Source organism: Strongylocentrotus purpuratus, unplaced genomic scaffold (assembly GCF_000002235.5).
Source record: "Strongylocentrotus purpuratus isolate Spur 01 unplaced genomic scaffold, Spur_5.0 spur5_scaffold_11, whole genome shotgun sequence".
Taxonomy (NCBI): domain Eukaryota; kingdom Metazoa; phylum Echinodermata; class Echinoidea; order Camarodonta; family Strongylocentrotidae; genus Strongylocentrotus; species Strongylocentrotus purpuratus.
In genome coordinates, this window is record NW_022145596.1 from 27,193,374 (window position 1) to 27,210,715 (window position 17,342).

The 17,342-nt window shown below is 40.4% G+C and overlaps 1 protein-coding gene across 2 annotated transcripts in view; it reads right to left on the minus strand.

Moving 5' to 3' along the window:
• The window catches only part of LOC591914 (ETS-related transcription factor Elf-2), a 56,513-nt gene that overhangs the window by 14,992 nt on the left and 24,179 nt on the right, over window positions 1-17,342 (minus strand). For both annotated transcript variants that reach the window (XM_030981059.1, XM_030981057.1), the window contains exons 2-3: window positions 14,110-14,197; window positions 13,121-13,271 (exon numbers count right to left, since the gene is read on the minus strand). In XM_030981059.1, the coding sequence (XP_030836919.1) occupies window positions 13,121-13,271; window positions 14,110-14,175 (217 nt within the window). In that variant the 5' untranslated portion in view covers window positions 14,176-14,197. The remainder of the gene's footprint in view (window positions 1-13,120; window positions 13,272-14,109; window positions 14,198-17,342) is intronic.

Consider the following 17,342-nt stretch of genomic DNA (forward strand, 5'->3'; position numbering starts at 1 on the left):
ACAATCTTTTATGATTTTGAAATATTAATATTATTTTCGGAATACTGTATAATTATTAGTATTAATTTTTACATAGTTTATTCAAATTCACATTTGTCATGATTGAACAGAATTTTTAAAAAATCACTCTATATTAGTGCATCCACCCAAACATAGGGCCTATTTTACTATCAATATAACTTGGATGCTGGTGCATGTGAGGAAATTAGATTTTAAGGGGCAAGGTTGGAAATTAATATTATCAATATAAAGAAAACAATTAGTGGATAGTGAGGCAATGACGTCAAAAACTCTGAGCGAGTTGCCAATTTGTGTAGTGATTTTCAAAGTTTTTCATGTCACTTAAACATTCATAACTTTCTTATTAGTTATCCGATTTTGCTCAAACTTTTTTTGTTTGGTTTGTCTGATTTTTCTGCTTCTATTGAAAGTAAGTTGTTATTGGAGTGGACTTGCCCTTTAAGCACTCGAGACAGTCTCAAACCAGCAACCGAATATGTTTATGTAACATACAAAATGATGAAGACTATCTGTTAAAAGCTCCACTCACTGTACTTGTAGTGTACTTCTATAAAGGGACACTACATACTTGTAGTAGTACTTGCTCCCTATATTATAGAAAACAACTAGCAGGACCCGCGGAAATCCGCGGGATTCTAGAGGGGGGCGGGGGTCTAAATAGATACAGAGACTGTCTAAATTAAAACCACCAAGAACTTTGCCTGCCATTCAGGCCATTAAAAAAATATACATGTTGAGCGTCCCCGCCCGATTCCTTTTTGGGGGCCGCCTCCTATTTTTTTTTTTGAAATTTTTTTGATTTTTTTTTTTGAAAGAAAAAAAAACAGCGTCCCTGCCTGCTTCCTTTTTGGGGACCGCCTCCTATTTATTTTTTAAATTTTTAAAAAAAAATTAAAAATTTTTAAATTTTTTTTGTAATTGTTTAATATTTTTTTTTTTTTTTTTTTTTTTTTTTAAAGAAAAAAAAAAACAGCGTCCCCGCCTGCTTCCTTTTGGGGGCCGCCTCCTATTTTTATTTTTATTTATTTATTTATTTTTTTTTTTTTTTTGAAAGAAAAAAAACATGAAAAGCACTGCTAAAATGTATTTCTGTTTTTAAAAAAGAAAAAAAAAAATTGTCGGCCGCCATCTTGAAAAATAGCCAGAGTGTCAGGGAAAATGTACGGAGCGGCCATTTTGAAAAAAAAAAGAAAAAAAAAGGGCCTCCTCCTTCCCATTTTTCGAAAAAAACAGGACGCTAAACATGTTTTTTTAAAATTTGGCCTTATATATAAAAAAAAAAAAAAACGATCCAACTGTACCTGTAGTTATTCTTTAAGCCACTGGAACTGCGTAGAGTTCCGTAGTGTGGCGTACCGACTACGCAGAAATTAGGCTGCATATTAATGGGAAAATAGTCCCTGCGTAGGTTATGCGTAGGCTGGCGTACAGGTTTGGTTATGGTTGCTTACTGTGTAGAAAGCTTTTACTGCTTTGACGATCTGGCGTAGGGTAGCGTACTGTTGCGTAAAAAGGCGTACTTTCTGCGTCAAGTTTCTACGCCGAAAGTACGCGAAAAAAATTAAACATGTTGAATTGTTTTCGTTCATCTAGCGTACCTCTTTCCGTCCCTCAGCATATAGTAACGTAGGCCAGCGTAGTTGGTACGCAACACTACGCAACTCTACGTATTGACCCCACGCCAATTAGTGACCCGCAAGTGTCACAAATAAAGTATTAAAAATATGCTCATCTGACCCTAAACGCCTAAACCCCCCAAGCTTTCGGGGGTTTATGGCCCCTTGAAACCCGTGGACCCCACGCCTATATTGTATATACACTCAACTCGCTGCGATCTGATCTCTCCCCCCCCCCCCCAACTTTGAAGAACGTAACCCCCGAGCTTTTAGGGGTTTATGGCCCTTTAAACCCGTGGACCCCACGCCTATATTATATATACACTCAACTCAGTACCCGCGGAAATCCGCGGGATTCTAGAGGGGGGCGCAGGCAAAAAATTAAGTTTTTCATGTCGGGGGCTCCATTTCAAATTTTGGGGAAATTTTTCGGGGGCTACTTTTTCAACTTTCGGGGGCTCTTTTTTCTGGGGCTACTTTTTCATTAATTCATAAAAAGATAGGCCTACACTTTGTTGAGATTTGTTTAGTAGGCCAAGGTTTCAGGCTTCCTACTTCATAATTGCCTATTTAAAAAAAAAACATTTTTCTAGTTCAATAACTAAGTTTTCATGCATTGATTTGATGCAAGAACTGTAACATAATAGACCCTAGATTGTGATTATTTCTGACCATGAATTTCGATAATCATTTTTCAAAGTAAAATTTTCACAAGAAAATCAGACAGTCGTTTAAAAACGTAGACATTAGTAATACTTTTACTTTTTCTAAGCTCAGGTTTCGTAAATCTATTCACGAAACTATATTGAAATCGCGGCAATAATGATGCAAACCAACAGATAACAATTTCAAAGTGTCAAATCTCTTCGACTCAGCTCAGGTGAACTCACACACACAGTACAGCGTAACTCCAGAGCTCGAACACCGGCGCCGCAGGCGTCGGACGCCTACGGTGCGCGGTGCCGGTTAGGAGCTTCCTGCAAGCTCATTTCAACTCACACACCGCACACAGCAGCATTGCACTGTGTGTTGAGTGAAGGCAGCTTGCGACTGAATTGTCAGTCCAATGGTTTTCTTGTGAAAACTTTCCTTTAGAAAATGATAATCAAAATTTAGTTAGCATGGCCGTAATAATCACAAAATAAGCTTTTATTTCATACCTCCATTCACGAAAACTATATACAAATCGCGGCATTCATGACGGAAATTGGTCTCTAAGTTTGGACGTCGACGGGAAGCCTTGCGTATCCCCGCCAGGCTTGTGCAGCGCTACTACAAAGGATATCCTATAGAAAGATGCTTTACTCGGGTAATCCCGACCCTGTCCATCGTGCATTTAATACGCAACTTAATGTGAGTGGATGGTCATCGGTCGTGTGTCTACGGATGTCATGTTGAATATCCATGAGGTATCTCTGTCGTCACGCATATCCTGCATTATGCATGTCGCGTCTGTTTTCGCCCTGGACGTCGACACGGAGGAGGACCTCGGGCGGAGTATAGCCAATTCGCTAGAGTAGACTCTCCCGCGGACGACGGCACCGGTCACCGGTACCCCGAGGGGAGGGTTCAGGAGGAGATAGCCGCACCAACTTGGGTCGGCGATCTCATTAAAAAACAATAGAATACAAAGGCCGGCGGAGACGTCGCGCCCCCCGCGGAGCCTTAGCGTATTACTTATATAGACTAGCAGGACCCGCGGAAATCCGCGGGATTCTAGAGGGGGGCGGGGGGTGTAAATAGATATATAGAGACTGTCTAAATTAAAACCACCAAGAACTTTATTTGCCATTCAGGCCATTAAAAAAATATACATGTTTAGCGTCCCCGCCCGCTTCCTTTTTGGGGGCCACCTCCTATATTTTTTTTTTTTTTTAAACAGCTTCCCCGCCCGTTTCCTTTTGGGGGCCGCCTCCTATTTTTTTTTTTTTTTGAATTTTTTTGAATTTTTTTTATTTTTTAAAATTTTTTTATAGAAAAAAAAACAGCGTCCCCACCCGCTTCCTTTCTGGGGGCCGCCTCTCCTATTTTTTTTTTTTTTTTGAATTTTTTTTTGATTTTTTTTTTTGATTTTTTTTTTTTTAAAGAAAAAAAACATGAAAAGCACTGCTAAAATGTATTTCTGATCTTAAAAAAGAAAAGAAAAAATTGTCGGCTGCCATCTTGAAAAATAGCCTGAATGTCAGGGAAAATGTACGGAGCAGCCATTTGAAAGAAAAAAAAAAAAAAAAAAAAAAAAGGGCCTCGATCCTCCTTCCCATTTTTCAGAAAAAACAGGACGCTAAACATGTTTTTTTTAAAATTTGGCCTTATATAAAAAAAAAAAAAAAAACGATCCAACTGTACCGGTAGTTATTCTTTAAGCCACTGGAACTGCGTAGAGTTCCGTAGTGTGGCGTACCGACTACGCAGAAATTAGGCTGCGTATTAATGGGAAAATAGTCCCTGCGTAGGTTATGCGTAGGCTGGCGTACAGGTTTGCTTATATGGTTGCTTACTGTGTGGAAAGCTTTTACTGCTTTGACGATCTGGCGTAGGGTAGCATAGTGTTGCGTAAAAAGGCGTACTTTCTGCGTCAAGTTTCTACGCTGAAAGTACGCGAAAAAAATTAAACATGTTGACTTGTTTTCGTTCATCTTGCGTACCCCTTTCTGTCCCTCAGCATATAGTAACGTAGGCCAGCGTAGTTGGTAGCAACACTACGCAACTCTACGTATTGACCCCACGCCAATTAGTGACCCGCAAGTGTCACAAATAAAGTATTAAAAATATGCTCATCTGACCCTAATTAAACGCCTAAAACCCCCGAGCTTTCGGGGGTTTATGGCCCCTTGAAACCCGTGGACCCCACGCCTATATTGTATATACACTCAACTCGCTGCGATCTGATCTCTCCCCCCCCCCCCCCCCAACTTTGAAGAACGTAACCCCCGAGCTTTTGGGGGTTTATGGCCCCTTGAAACAAATATACACTCAACTCAGGGTTTCAGGTTTCCTTCTTCATAATTGCCTATTTAAAAAAAAAAACATTTTTCTAGTTCAATAACTAAGTTTTCATGCATTGATTTGATGCAAGAACTGTAACATAATAGACCCTAGATTGTGATTATTTCTGACCATAAATTTCGATAATTATTTTTCAAAGTAAAATTTTCACAAGAAAATCAGACAGTCGTTTAAAAACGTAGACCCCAATACTTTTACTAATTCTAAGCTCAGGTTTCGTAAATCTATTCACGAAACTATATTGAAATCGCGGCAATAATGATGCAAACCAACAGATAACAATTTCAAAGTGTCAAATCTCTTCGACTCGAGCTCAGCTCAGCTCTACTCACACACATAACACTCCAGCGTAACTCCACGAAGCTCAAACACAGGCGCCGCAGGCCTCGGACGCCTGCGGTGCCCGGTGCCGGTGTTGGAGATTCCTCGAGTTACTGCACTGTGATGTGTGGTGACTGAAGTTAACTTGCGACTGAATTGTCAGTCCAATGGTTTTCTTGTGAAAACTTTCCTTTAGAAAATGATAATCAAAATTTAGTAGCATGGCCGTAATAATCACAAAATAAGCTTTCATTTCATACCTCCATTCACGACACCTATATAAAAATCGCGGCAATAATGATGGAAATAGGTCCCTAAGTTTGGACGTGGACGGGAAGCTTCGTGTGTATCTCTGTGGCTCGTGCAGCTACTATACAATGGATATCCTATAGAAAGATGCTTTACTCTCGGTAATCCCGCCCTTTGCATAGAGCATTTAATACGCAACTTAATGTGAGTGGATAGTCATCGGTCGTGTGTCTACGGATGTCATGTTGAATATCCATGAGGTATCTCTGTCGTCACGCATATCCTGCATTATGCATGTCGCGTCTGTTTTCGCCCTGGACGTCGACACGGAGGAGGACCTCGGGCGGAGTATAGCCAATTCGCTAGAGTAGACTCTCCCGCGGACGATGGCACCGGTCACCGGTACCCCGAGGGGAGGGTTCAGGAGGAGATAGCTGCACCAACTTGGGTCGGCGATCTCATTAAAAAACAATAGAATACAAAGGCTGGCGGAGACGTCATGCCCCCCCCGCGGAGCCTTAGCGTATTATTATTATAGATGCCTAATCGGTGACCATTGGTCCCCCATGATCCTCTTTTTCTTATGTTCATTGAGTACCACCCTGGGTGGTCTAATCCCTCCTAGCCAAACGGCCAGGGTTTGGTGGTGTAGTTGCTTGTATATCTTCTTGCAGACCAGTCTACCGGCGCGTTTGTGAGTGGGGGGGGGGGGGGGGGGGTAATCTGGGGGACTTTGTTATCGGCGGATGGACATGGAGTGACCCTGATAGGCACGTGTGCTATTGAATGTTGTTTACGTTTTCACAATGTGCTCACTGTCGTGAACGTGTGTACATGTAAATACAGGAAGCGAAGCGAAAGGGATAAAACATGAGGATGAGGACAGTGAACACGACCTTGGCTTGAGTTTCTCAAAGTCAAAATATATTTTGAAATGGTAATTCACCGAATGGACGCCACTCATGCCAGTGCCAGGTGAGCAATTTCTCTGTCCCCTCGCATTATATAAAAAGAAAAGTTTTCCAGCGTTTAAAAGATCGTAGCCTTCATGCAGCGTCTTGTAGAAATTGAATCTAGGTCCCTGGTTATATAGTCGCAGACTATATGTTTAGGTATCGACAGGTTCATTTGGCATTTTATGTGCCTGCATCAGTCTTGAAGATCATGGATGTTAGGGAGATTGTATTACGCAATGTGAATCTTACTCACCAGCTTAGCCTTAGTTAGATCAAGATATGAAAGATGGATGCGGAAGATGGATGGATGGATGCAGGACAATGGTGTGGGAGATGGATGTGGGACAGTGATGTGGGACAGTGGTGTGGGAGATGGATGTGGGACAGTGATGTGGGACAATGGTGTGGGAGATGGATGTGGGACAGTGGTGTGGGAGATGGATGCGGGAAAGTGGTGTGGGAGACAGATGTGAGACAATGGTGTGGGAGATAGATGTGGGACAGTGGTGTGGGAGATGGATGTGAGACAATGGTGTGGGAGATGGATGTGGGACAGTGGTGTGGGAGACAGATGTGAGACAATGGTGTGGGAGATAGATGTGGGACAATGGTGTGGGAGATGGATGCGGGACAGTGGTGTGGGAGATGGATGTGGGACAGTGGTGTGGGAGATGGATGTGGGACAATGGTGTGGGAGATAGATGTGGGAGATAGATGTGGGAGATAGATGTGGGAGAGTGATGTGGGAGACGGATGCGGGACAATGATGTGGGAGATGGATGTGGGACAATGGTGTGGGAGATGGATGCGGGACAGTGGTGTGGGAGATGGATGTGGGACAGTGGTGTGGGAGATGGATGTGGGACAATGGTGTGGGAGATGGATGTGGGACAATGATGTGGGAGATGGATGTGGGACAATGGTATGGGAGATGGATGCGGGACAGTGGTGTGGGAGATGGATGTGGGACAGTGGTGTGGGAGATGGATGTGGGACAATGGTGTGGGAGATAGATGTGGGAGATAGATGTGGGAGATAGATGTGGGAGAGTGATGTGGGAGACGGATGCGGGACAATGATGTGGGAGATGGATGCGGGACAGTGGTGTGGGAGATGGATGTGGGACAGTGGTGTGGGAGATGGATGTGGGACAATGGTGTGGGAGATAGATGTGGGAGATAGATGTGGGAGATAGATGTGGGGAGAGTGATGTGGGAGACGGATGCGGGACAATGATGTGGGAGATGGATGTGGGACAGTGGTGTGGGAGATAGATGTGGGACAGTGGTGTGGGAGATGGATGTGGGACAGTGGTGTGGGAGATGGATGTGGGACAATGGTGTGGGAGATAGATGTGGGACAATGGTGTGGGAGATGGATGCGGGACAGTGGTGTGGGAGATGGATGTGGGACAGTGGTGTGGGAGATGGATGTGGGACAATGGTGTGGGAGATGGATGTGGGAGATAGATGTGGGAGATAGATGTGGGAGAGTGATGTGGGAGACGGATGCGGGACAATGATGTGGGAGATAGATGTAGGAGATAGATGCGTGAGAGTGAAGTGGGAGATGGATGCGTGAGAGTGATGTGGGAGATGGATGCGGGACAGTGATGTGGGAGACGGATGAGGGACAATGATGTGGGAGATAGATGTAGGAGATAGATGCGTGAGAGTGATGTAGGAGATAGATGCGTGAGAGTGATGTGGGAGATGGATGCGGGACAGTGATGTGAAAGATGGATGCGGGACAGTGATGTGGAAGATAGATGTGGGAGAGTGATGTGGAAGATGGATGTGGGAGATAGATGTAGGAGATAGATGCGTGAGAGTGATGTGGGAGATGGACGCGGGACAGTGAGGTGGGAGATAGATGTGGGAGAGTGATGTGGAAGATGGATGTGGGAGATAGATGTAGGAGATAGATGCGTGAGAGTGATGTGGGAGATGGATGCGCGGACAGTGATGTGGGAGATAGATGTGGGAGATGGATGCGGGACAGTGATGTGGGAGATAGATGTGGGAGATTGATGTGGGACAATGGTGTGGGAGATTGATGCGGGAAAGTGATGTGGGAGATAGATGCGTGAGAGTGATGTGGGAGATGGATGCGGGACAGTGATGTGGGAGATAGATGTGGAAGAGTGATGTGGAAGATGGATGTGGGAGATAGATGTAGGAGATAGATGCGTGAGAGTGATGTGGGAGACGGATGCGGGACAATGATGTGGGAGATAGATGTAGGAGATAAATGTGTGAGAGTGATGTGGGAGATGAATATGTTGGACAGTGGTATGGGAGATGGATGCAGGACAGTGATGTGGGAGATGGATGCGGGACAGTGGTGTGGGAGACAGATGTGGGACAGTGATGTGGGAGATGGATGTGAGAGATGGATGCGTGAGAATGATGTGGGAGATGGATGTGGGACAGTGATGTGGGAGATGGATGTGAGAGATAGATGCGGGACAGTGGTGTTTGAGATGAATATGTTGGACATTGGTATTGGAGATGGATGTGGGAGATGAATATGTGCGGGGCATGCAGAGATGCAGTGATGGGAGATATATGTGGAACAATGATGCGGGACAATGGAGTTGGAGATTGATGCGGGACAGTGATGTGGCAGATGGATGCAGTACAGTGATGTGGGAGATAGATGTGGGAGATAGATGTAGGAGATAGATGCGGGACAGTGATGTGGGAAATGAATATATATATGTGGGACAATGGTGTGGGAGATAGATGTGGGACAATGGTGTGGGAGATGGATGTGAGACAGTAATGTGGGAGATGGATGCGTGAGAGTGATGTAGGAGATAGATGCGTGACAGTGATGTGGGAGATGGATGCGGGACAGTGATGTGGGAGATGGATGTGGGACAGTGGTGTAGGAGATGGATGTGGGACAGTGATGTGGGAGATGGATGCTGGACAGTGATGCAGGAGACAGATTGAGAGAAAGATGTAGGAGATAGATGTGAGAGATGGTTGCAAGTGATGGATGTTGATGATGGATGCAGAAGATGAATGCAGAAGATAGATGCGGGAGATGAAAGTAGGAGGTGGATGTGGGAGATGAAAGAAGGAGGTGGATGCGGGGGTTTGAGTACGAGAGATGGATGCAGGGTGGCCAGGAGGTAATCTGTGAAACGTGGTCATGCCAGGAGGGGTGAAACTGAACCCACAGAGAGGGTCTTACTTGGAAGGCAAGATGCAAGTGATGGGAGCAGGCTGGAGAATGGGTTAAAGTGAAAGAAGGCACAAGAAGAAGTTGCATTTGGGTTAATTTTTGCCATTGAACCGACATCTCTAGCCTGAATATAAACTTTCTAGTTTCAGTGACCCTTCATTAAGTAACGATCTCTTTTCTCTAAAATAGAAATTACACCTGACCACTTGAGCATGAAGTGATGGATGCCTGAATACATATAATATGTAGTCATTTCAAAGTGCTTGAGAAGTCCACCAGCATTTATTTTAGGACTACTTCATGGACTCATGATCATCACTATTATTCACTCTGAATTCAAATATTAGAAATTATATTTGTCCTAACTAATCTAGGTAGAAAAACTAAAAAGCTGAATAAAGCTAACAGACATGTGGACATCAAGGTCCCCTTTTATATTTGAAAAAAAAATCATTCAATCAATTGCAGATTACTTCTATTTCCTATGTACAGAGTTTTGACTGATCAATTCAAATGATCAATCACATATCTTTATAAGATCTATGGAAACTCATGTATATATATATAAAGTCCAGTATTTTACAAGGGCAATTAGAATACATCAAGTTTAATTATGAATCATGACTTTAAAATGTTATTTGAAGACTGAAGTACACTTTTGTTTTTCTTCCCTTAAAAGGATACAGAAATACTAGCATCAAATCATTCAAACTTTTCAAAGTCCTAAGAATCAGTGCTTGTCAGAGAAATTGAAGACCCCCCCCCCCCATGTATCATGGCCTAGATTACCTCAACCCAACGATTAAGTGTAGGTATGCTGAAAGATGAGTTTTATTCTTGCCTATTGATGTACAATATTCCTTACAAAAATGTACAAGAGATACAATATAAATGAAAATATTCTTGGCATGATGTCTTTTAAGCATGACATGGGCGCAGCCACTCTTGATAATAGGGACTTTTAGATTTGCATGGACTGATACGTGTGACGTCCGTTCAAGGCAGTGCATTAAAAGGACATCGATCGTAGCATAGACCTATTGTCTTCGTGCATATCTAAAAGTCCCTAATGTGATGTACCAACCGAACTTGTAAAAGGAATCATGCACCAAGCTCTTTTTTGAAAGACTATTTAGTTCAATAATAACAAATCCTTTACTTTTCAATGGGGGGAATTACAGCTGATTCAGGAGAGCTAAGGTATTTGTTTCCAGTTCATTGTGACTGTGCCTTGGACCAGTGATGGGGCTGTATTCTGAACCCTGTGTTATCTCTAATATTTGTTGTATCTTCGAAGATAAGATAAAGTTGGTATTCTGAAAATTGTTGTAACTTTTGTTGTATATTTTGTCTCATCTCTTTGGCAGCGCCTGCGCTCAAACTTTTGTGTGCTTGTAATTATGCATATTATTATAAGGTGGCGCTCAATCCTCATTTGCATATGCGCAAGAGAAATAATATGACAAGATAATTGGTATTCTAAAAATTGTTGCATCTTTTATCTTATCTTATCTTCCATAGTATTAACAACAATATTTACAATGGGTAGGGAGTTGTATCTTTTGTGGTGATATAATGGGGGCAATCTTCCTTGCCCAGAACCAACTCTGTGCCAATAGGCGAGTTGTGTGTTGACCCATGGAGTTACTAGCTAGTAACTCCATGGTTGACTGGAGACATCACAGATGAAAACTTTCGAAGAAATTACATGCTAGGATATGACAATTTATGTGTGATGTTTCTTAATTGCAATAAGTAAAAGCGTGACTTGTCTTCATGATTCACGTGTCACAGCGCATATGATGACGTGCATAATAAGAGCTCAGTTAACTAATTACGCCCAAGATTAGTATCCGCTGGGTGCCAGGGCCATAGCCAGAGTTTGATGTTTGGGGGTGGGGGCACATACATGTAATTGATCGACGTTCTGGGGAGGGGTCTAAAAAAGTTCAACTGATGTTGGACATTTTTGGGAGGCATGTGCCCCCCCCCCCCCCCCCCCCCCCCCCCGTGGCTACGTGCCTGCTGGGCGCATCTTCAGTATGGCATAAAGTACTCCTATTGGTCGACCTACTAATGCTTATATAAAATAGATCTTGATTGATAGGGTCCATAAAAATTGGCATGCCAAAGATAAGATAGAGGCGGTCCTTCAAGAGATAACACAGGGATAAAATGATTTTCAGAATACCAACTTACAACAATATTAGCGCTGTGTTATCTCTAGAAGATACAACAAAAGATAACACAAAACTTACAACAATGTTCAGAATACCACCTCTGGTGGTAGAGTTGTTGCCTGGCAAGCCATAGAGGCAGGTTCAAATATTTGTCTGACTTGTTTTCAATTACAAGGTCGAGCATGCACTCTTTATCTACTGGGTGCAAGCCAAAACATTACTTTACGACAATTGAAACTTCTCCAGAAAGTCTAACATTCACAGTTATTGTCCTAATGGCGGACTGATGAATATTAATAAGTCAGAATGAGCCGGGAGAAAAGGTATATTGGTTTCTAGTTTATCATGACTATGATATGGACCAGTTATGGCCGGCAAGCAGTAGATGGCAGGTTCCACGTGATCTTTATCTACTTGGTGCAAGCCCAAAATTTCTTCACAAAAAAATGAAACAATATGTGGCGAAAAAATATAAATGTATAACAGGGAACAATAGTAACTCATTTAAGAATACTGAAATATAGCATTTGACAAATCTATTACATTAAATGCAAAAACTTTGCCCCAGAAGAGCAACAACTCAATTTGACATTTGCGTTCTGAGACCGCACACACATGTGGGAAGGAAGCATCCATAAATTTGAATAAATTTACTTGATAAATGACTTTGCATAGTACGTCACATTATCAAGAAAATGGAGATGTCATGTTGAGAAACTTAGATTATGCTCAGTTTATACCTCTCTCATACACTTTGGTGAGGAATCTTGTAGATTAATAGGCAAGAATGCAATAAATCTCTCAGAATAACTAAAGTTAGTTCTTGGTGGAGGTTTCTTTTGACGTTTTTCTTCATATATTCAGTTCTGTTTCATTCATCTTTTGCTTGAAAGAGATTTTTTTCTTCTGCTTTGCTCCCCCCCCCCCCCCCAAGATTCCTAGATCTGCTACTGATGACATTTCGTTGTCCTGTCATGCTTCATGGCTGCAGTGCCCCTCCGAAATAGAAAAGCTTAGGAGTACTTTAGACTTTCCCTTGTGTTATCGTATAAATCATTATGGTTCATGTTCGGGCTAGATGGTGATGTTAGAGTAGCAATCATTCATACATTTTACTTCAAATGAACAATTTCGAATGAGCAATTCCTAAAGCATATTCCATGATATTAAATCTAACTTTTTGAACTAGTAAAAACTTCAAAAGTACACTTTGACTTATTTTTTTTCTGCATTGTAAATTATTGAAAACATGAAAATTGTTGACTACGGTTCAAAGGATATGAAAATATGCCCTTTGGTTTTCAAGACATGAAAATTGTACAAAAATAACATGTATACCAAAGTTTCTTTTCAAGTGGTGTTAAATTTCTCATCCTATGATATGCTTCTTAAATTGTTAAATTTCTCATCCTATGATATGCTTCTTAAATTGTTAAATTTCTCATCCTATGATATGCTTCTTAAATTGTTAAATTTCTCATCCTATGATATGCTTCTTAAATTGTTAAATTTCTCATCCAATGATATGCTTCTTAAATTGACCATCTAAAATCGGCTTGTTACTCAATAAATAACTCACAATCATGTCTGTCTATGATTCCAGCTAACTCATCGATGGTGTTGATCTCGATCTCCTCAGCAAGGTATTCCAAAGCGGTTGGTGACAGGAGCTCGCTTGGTGTAAGCAAGACATCGTTGATCTGGACAATGACTGCTGGACTACTGGAAGACTGCAGACGAGAATAGACAATAAGTCAAGAGATTATCACAATGGTTTGAAAAGATTTTCTAAAGGACGTTCATAGAAACGGCAAGTGGCTCATTAAAATGCCTACATAGACTTAGATTGCAGGCACAAAACCTTGTCATTCAAAACAAATAACGTGGTCTAAATTAAGACTACTGACTGCACACTTGGCGTAAATATTCACTTCTGAATGACAAACGCCTATAAACCAAAACAACAACAACAACAAAAAGGCTTTGCTCAGCCAAAAGTGGGAGTTAGGTAAGGCTATAATACATTAAGTTGAATTATCCTTTTAGAGTCTGTGCTGGCAGAGTAACAAAGACTATGCTGCAGTGAATCACCACGGGAATAGAGAGAGAGAGAGAGAGAGGGGGGGGGGGGGGGGAATAAGAAAGAATTACACAACAAACCTACTTGTTCTTAATGAACAATTTGTTAGACAGAAATTTGACATACATTAGACATCTACCTGTAATTTTTTATTTTCCAGTAATTTTTAAATTCTTATTTGCTGCTTACTCCTTTGTTAGGAGATGACAAGTAAGATACAAGATTTGGATTTGGAATTAGAAAGGAGTGGCCGCTATAGGAAAAAGACTCTTATTTGTCATCTAAAATCAATCAAATCGTCACAAATCTATTTCATCAATTATAAACACATGGACAAAGGCTTAAAAGTGACACAGACCCTAATGTTAGTCTAAGAGTTTATTATCAATCAAAATTACCGGTAGTTTTATCCTTGATTGAGAGACATATGAACTTCAAATTTAGGAAAGATCAGGATTTGCACATATGTAATCATTTGAAATTATCACCTGGTAAGTTTTATCTGATGGCCCCATGCTGAAATCAAAGAATTGACCATCCAAGATGGCTGCCATGCTCACTCTAAACTTGCACACTCTGTAATTGAAAAGAAGAGAAAAAGAACAATTGTTATTACTAAATATTGAAATATATATATGAAAACAACAACAAAACTATATTCATCCATACTGCAGCTAAACATGGTTAGCGTGGCTGTGCATTTCAAGAGAGGAATGTTTGTTTTAGAACCTGTTTAGAAAGACCACCTGTCTGCAGTGGCCACTTTCTCTGTTCCATCGGTTGGTTTGACCGTCTTTGTCAAGGTAATATGCAATGAAAATTTGTAGCACTTTTCTCACTATATTATAGAAATACAGTATTCTTTCATAAACATTTCACATGAATGTGCCACTTATGGATCATATTATGAGATAGCAAATCCATTAATGTTAGTTGTGTATTCCGGTATAAACTTTAATTTAAAAACTTGGATAACTTGGGGGACTAAAAAAATTCAAATTCAAATTCTCTCATGTTTATCAAATCTTTCATATTTGTCAAGGAGTTTGATGAGCCATGCTAAAAACATCAAGTGTATTGTATGAACATCCATAAACCATTAGTATAAGCTACCGGTAATGAGAAGGGTGAAAATATTAAACATTTTGGTCCACTGTTTATGGTTTTATCTCATCTACATTGACCAGAACATTTATTTTCCATGCATTTCCTTTTAAAGCTGAGTATACTTCAATTGGTCAAGAGAGGGAGACAATCATATAAAGCACCCTACTAAATTTGGTCCACTGTTAATGGATTTATCACCTCTACATTGAACAGAACATTTAATTTTCATGCATTTCCATTTGGAGCTGAGTATACTGCAATTGGCCAAGAGAGGGAGACAGTCATATAGAACCCTAATCACTTGATCAAGGCCAGAGCCAGGAAGCTTCAGCTCACACACTTTATGTAAACACACTGCTAACAGAAATTGAATTGACCCAGGCTTTTCATTGAATCACAAAAATATTGTTTACAAACACTTTATTTCAATAGGGCAGGAATGTTAAACATGCCAAAATAGTAAATAATTAAAAGAAAATTACAGTCTACATGTCAGGGCAGTGATCTCCTTGACAACATAAAGATTACTATTTTTCTACTGTAAATTGTATTAGATTGAACTTTATTTGACATTCCTAATGCCTAAAGTGATTTCATGCACCAATAGTTTTTCCGTTTATGATATGAAGCCATCCTTGTCCCGCCGTCCAAGTCAACAAATGAAAGAATGTCTGGCCTGGCAAAGTTTTCTTTGGGTGTAGTTAGTTACCCAATAATTGGTAGTCTTCCAGCCAAAGAATCTAGACATAATACCAGCAGAGTGTCAAACCAATACAGGTTAGGTCCCACCTACATGTTAAAAAGACATTACTAAGCAGTACTACATGTAATTCACCTTTTGATCCTTCTTGAGATCTAATCCGATGAGTGAAAGACGAAAGGCTTTAGTATGTTTGTATTCACTGCTATTCTTTGATTTTGTAGTCCCAATCATTTTTTTAATTCACTTTTTAAGTACTACATATGTAACAACAATTTGACAGGAGGAAATAAAAAATGAACTGGTAGAGTAATCATGCAGTTGTTGAAAGATGAAGGCAAAGATAATTGTATACTGTGTTAAAATAGAAATCCCTAGTATTTCTTGCACTTGAGGGGACTATCAAAACAAATTATCATAACAACCATTTTACTTACATGGTGCGTGTTCATGTAGGCCTATAATCTGACATAATTTTTTTTTTATCTTGGGCAGGCTAGAAAAATGCCAACATTATATCCTTCTTACTGTTACCATCTTGGATTTTATTTTACCATTTTCACAAACTTCTTCCAGTCTTATATCATATCCCTACCTAAAATAAATAATTGGTCAGCCTTTGTTGCCTTTTTAACAATAATAGTGATTAATCTACCAGGAATTTAATTTCGTCACTGATGAGGGAAGTAGGTCCAAGGTTCAGAGGACATTAAAATACCAAACTATTCACCAGGCTTTCTGTTGCAAATAATAGCCTGTTCAGACAACCCAAATTGACATGAAACTCCAATAAAGAATCATTGTATAGCAAAAGGGGCATGCACACAAGAATGTACATCATATAAAGGAACTAGTTTTAAGATGTCAGTTAACATATTACTTGGCCAATCATCAGTGCACGCTCACAATTAGCCCCGCCCAGTTTTACGATTTACCTATAATATGACATTTAGACTAGAATAGGACACTGATGCTTAATCAAGTTTTTATTATAAAAAAATGCTCAAGCACACATTTCTATAATAATGGCGTTTCAATATATGTTTCTTTATACACATTCAGACGATAAAAGGTAATTACTCATTGTATAGCTACTAATACGATGAATTCTGGTTTGTCTAAATGGGGGGTTTATTAGTCCCTATTTGGTAGCTACTCGTTATGTTTACCCTTTACCTTGGTGCAAGCTGATCTCCTTAGTTACTATTTGAGTACTAGACATAAATGAATACTTGAGAAGCCAGGTAATGAACTCGAGTCATAAACTCTGGGCACCAAGCACCAAACATGTACATTTCAGATTACAATGATGTACTATGTATGTAGTCTCTACATTTCAATATTTCCACAACCAGTTAACTTACAAAGAAGAGGTGTTTACTGGTTAATCTTGGGACTACTAAATTACTTCTTGACACTTTATCATTCAACAAAAAATAAATGACCATCAGTGGTGGATCTTGGATTCTCTTGCTGGTGGGGAGCATTCAAAATTTGTGATAAGAAAAAAATGTGAGGCATAATTTAGGACACATTTCTAACCCCCCCCCCTCCCCCCACCAACAACAAAAAACTGTCCCTGTTATCTTTCTTTATTTCAAGACCAGCTATTTTAACATTTATTGATGATGGTTTAAAAGTACCTTTGTTGGAGAATTATCTAGTTTACAGCCACAAAAAAGCTTGAAATAATTATTTAAAATGATTAAGAATGAGAGCTTACTACAGCAAAGTCGCATTTTGCCCAGTTCACATCAAGTGGAATAGTGCAGGAGGCATCTCGGAGGCGGGGTGGGCTCTTACAAAATATTATATACTATCAGCAAATTCTAGGGCATGAAAGCTTTTATTTCCTTGTTTGCAGATTTTTTAATGAAATATGATCATTAGTTATTATTTGATTTTTAGCTTGAG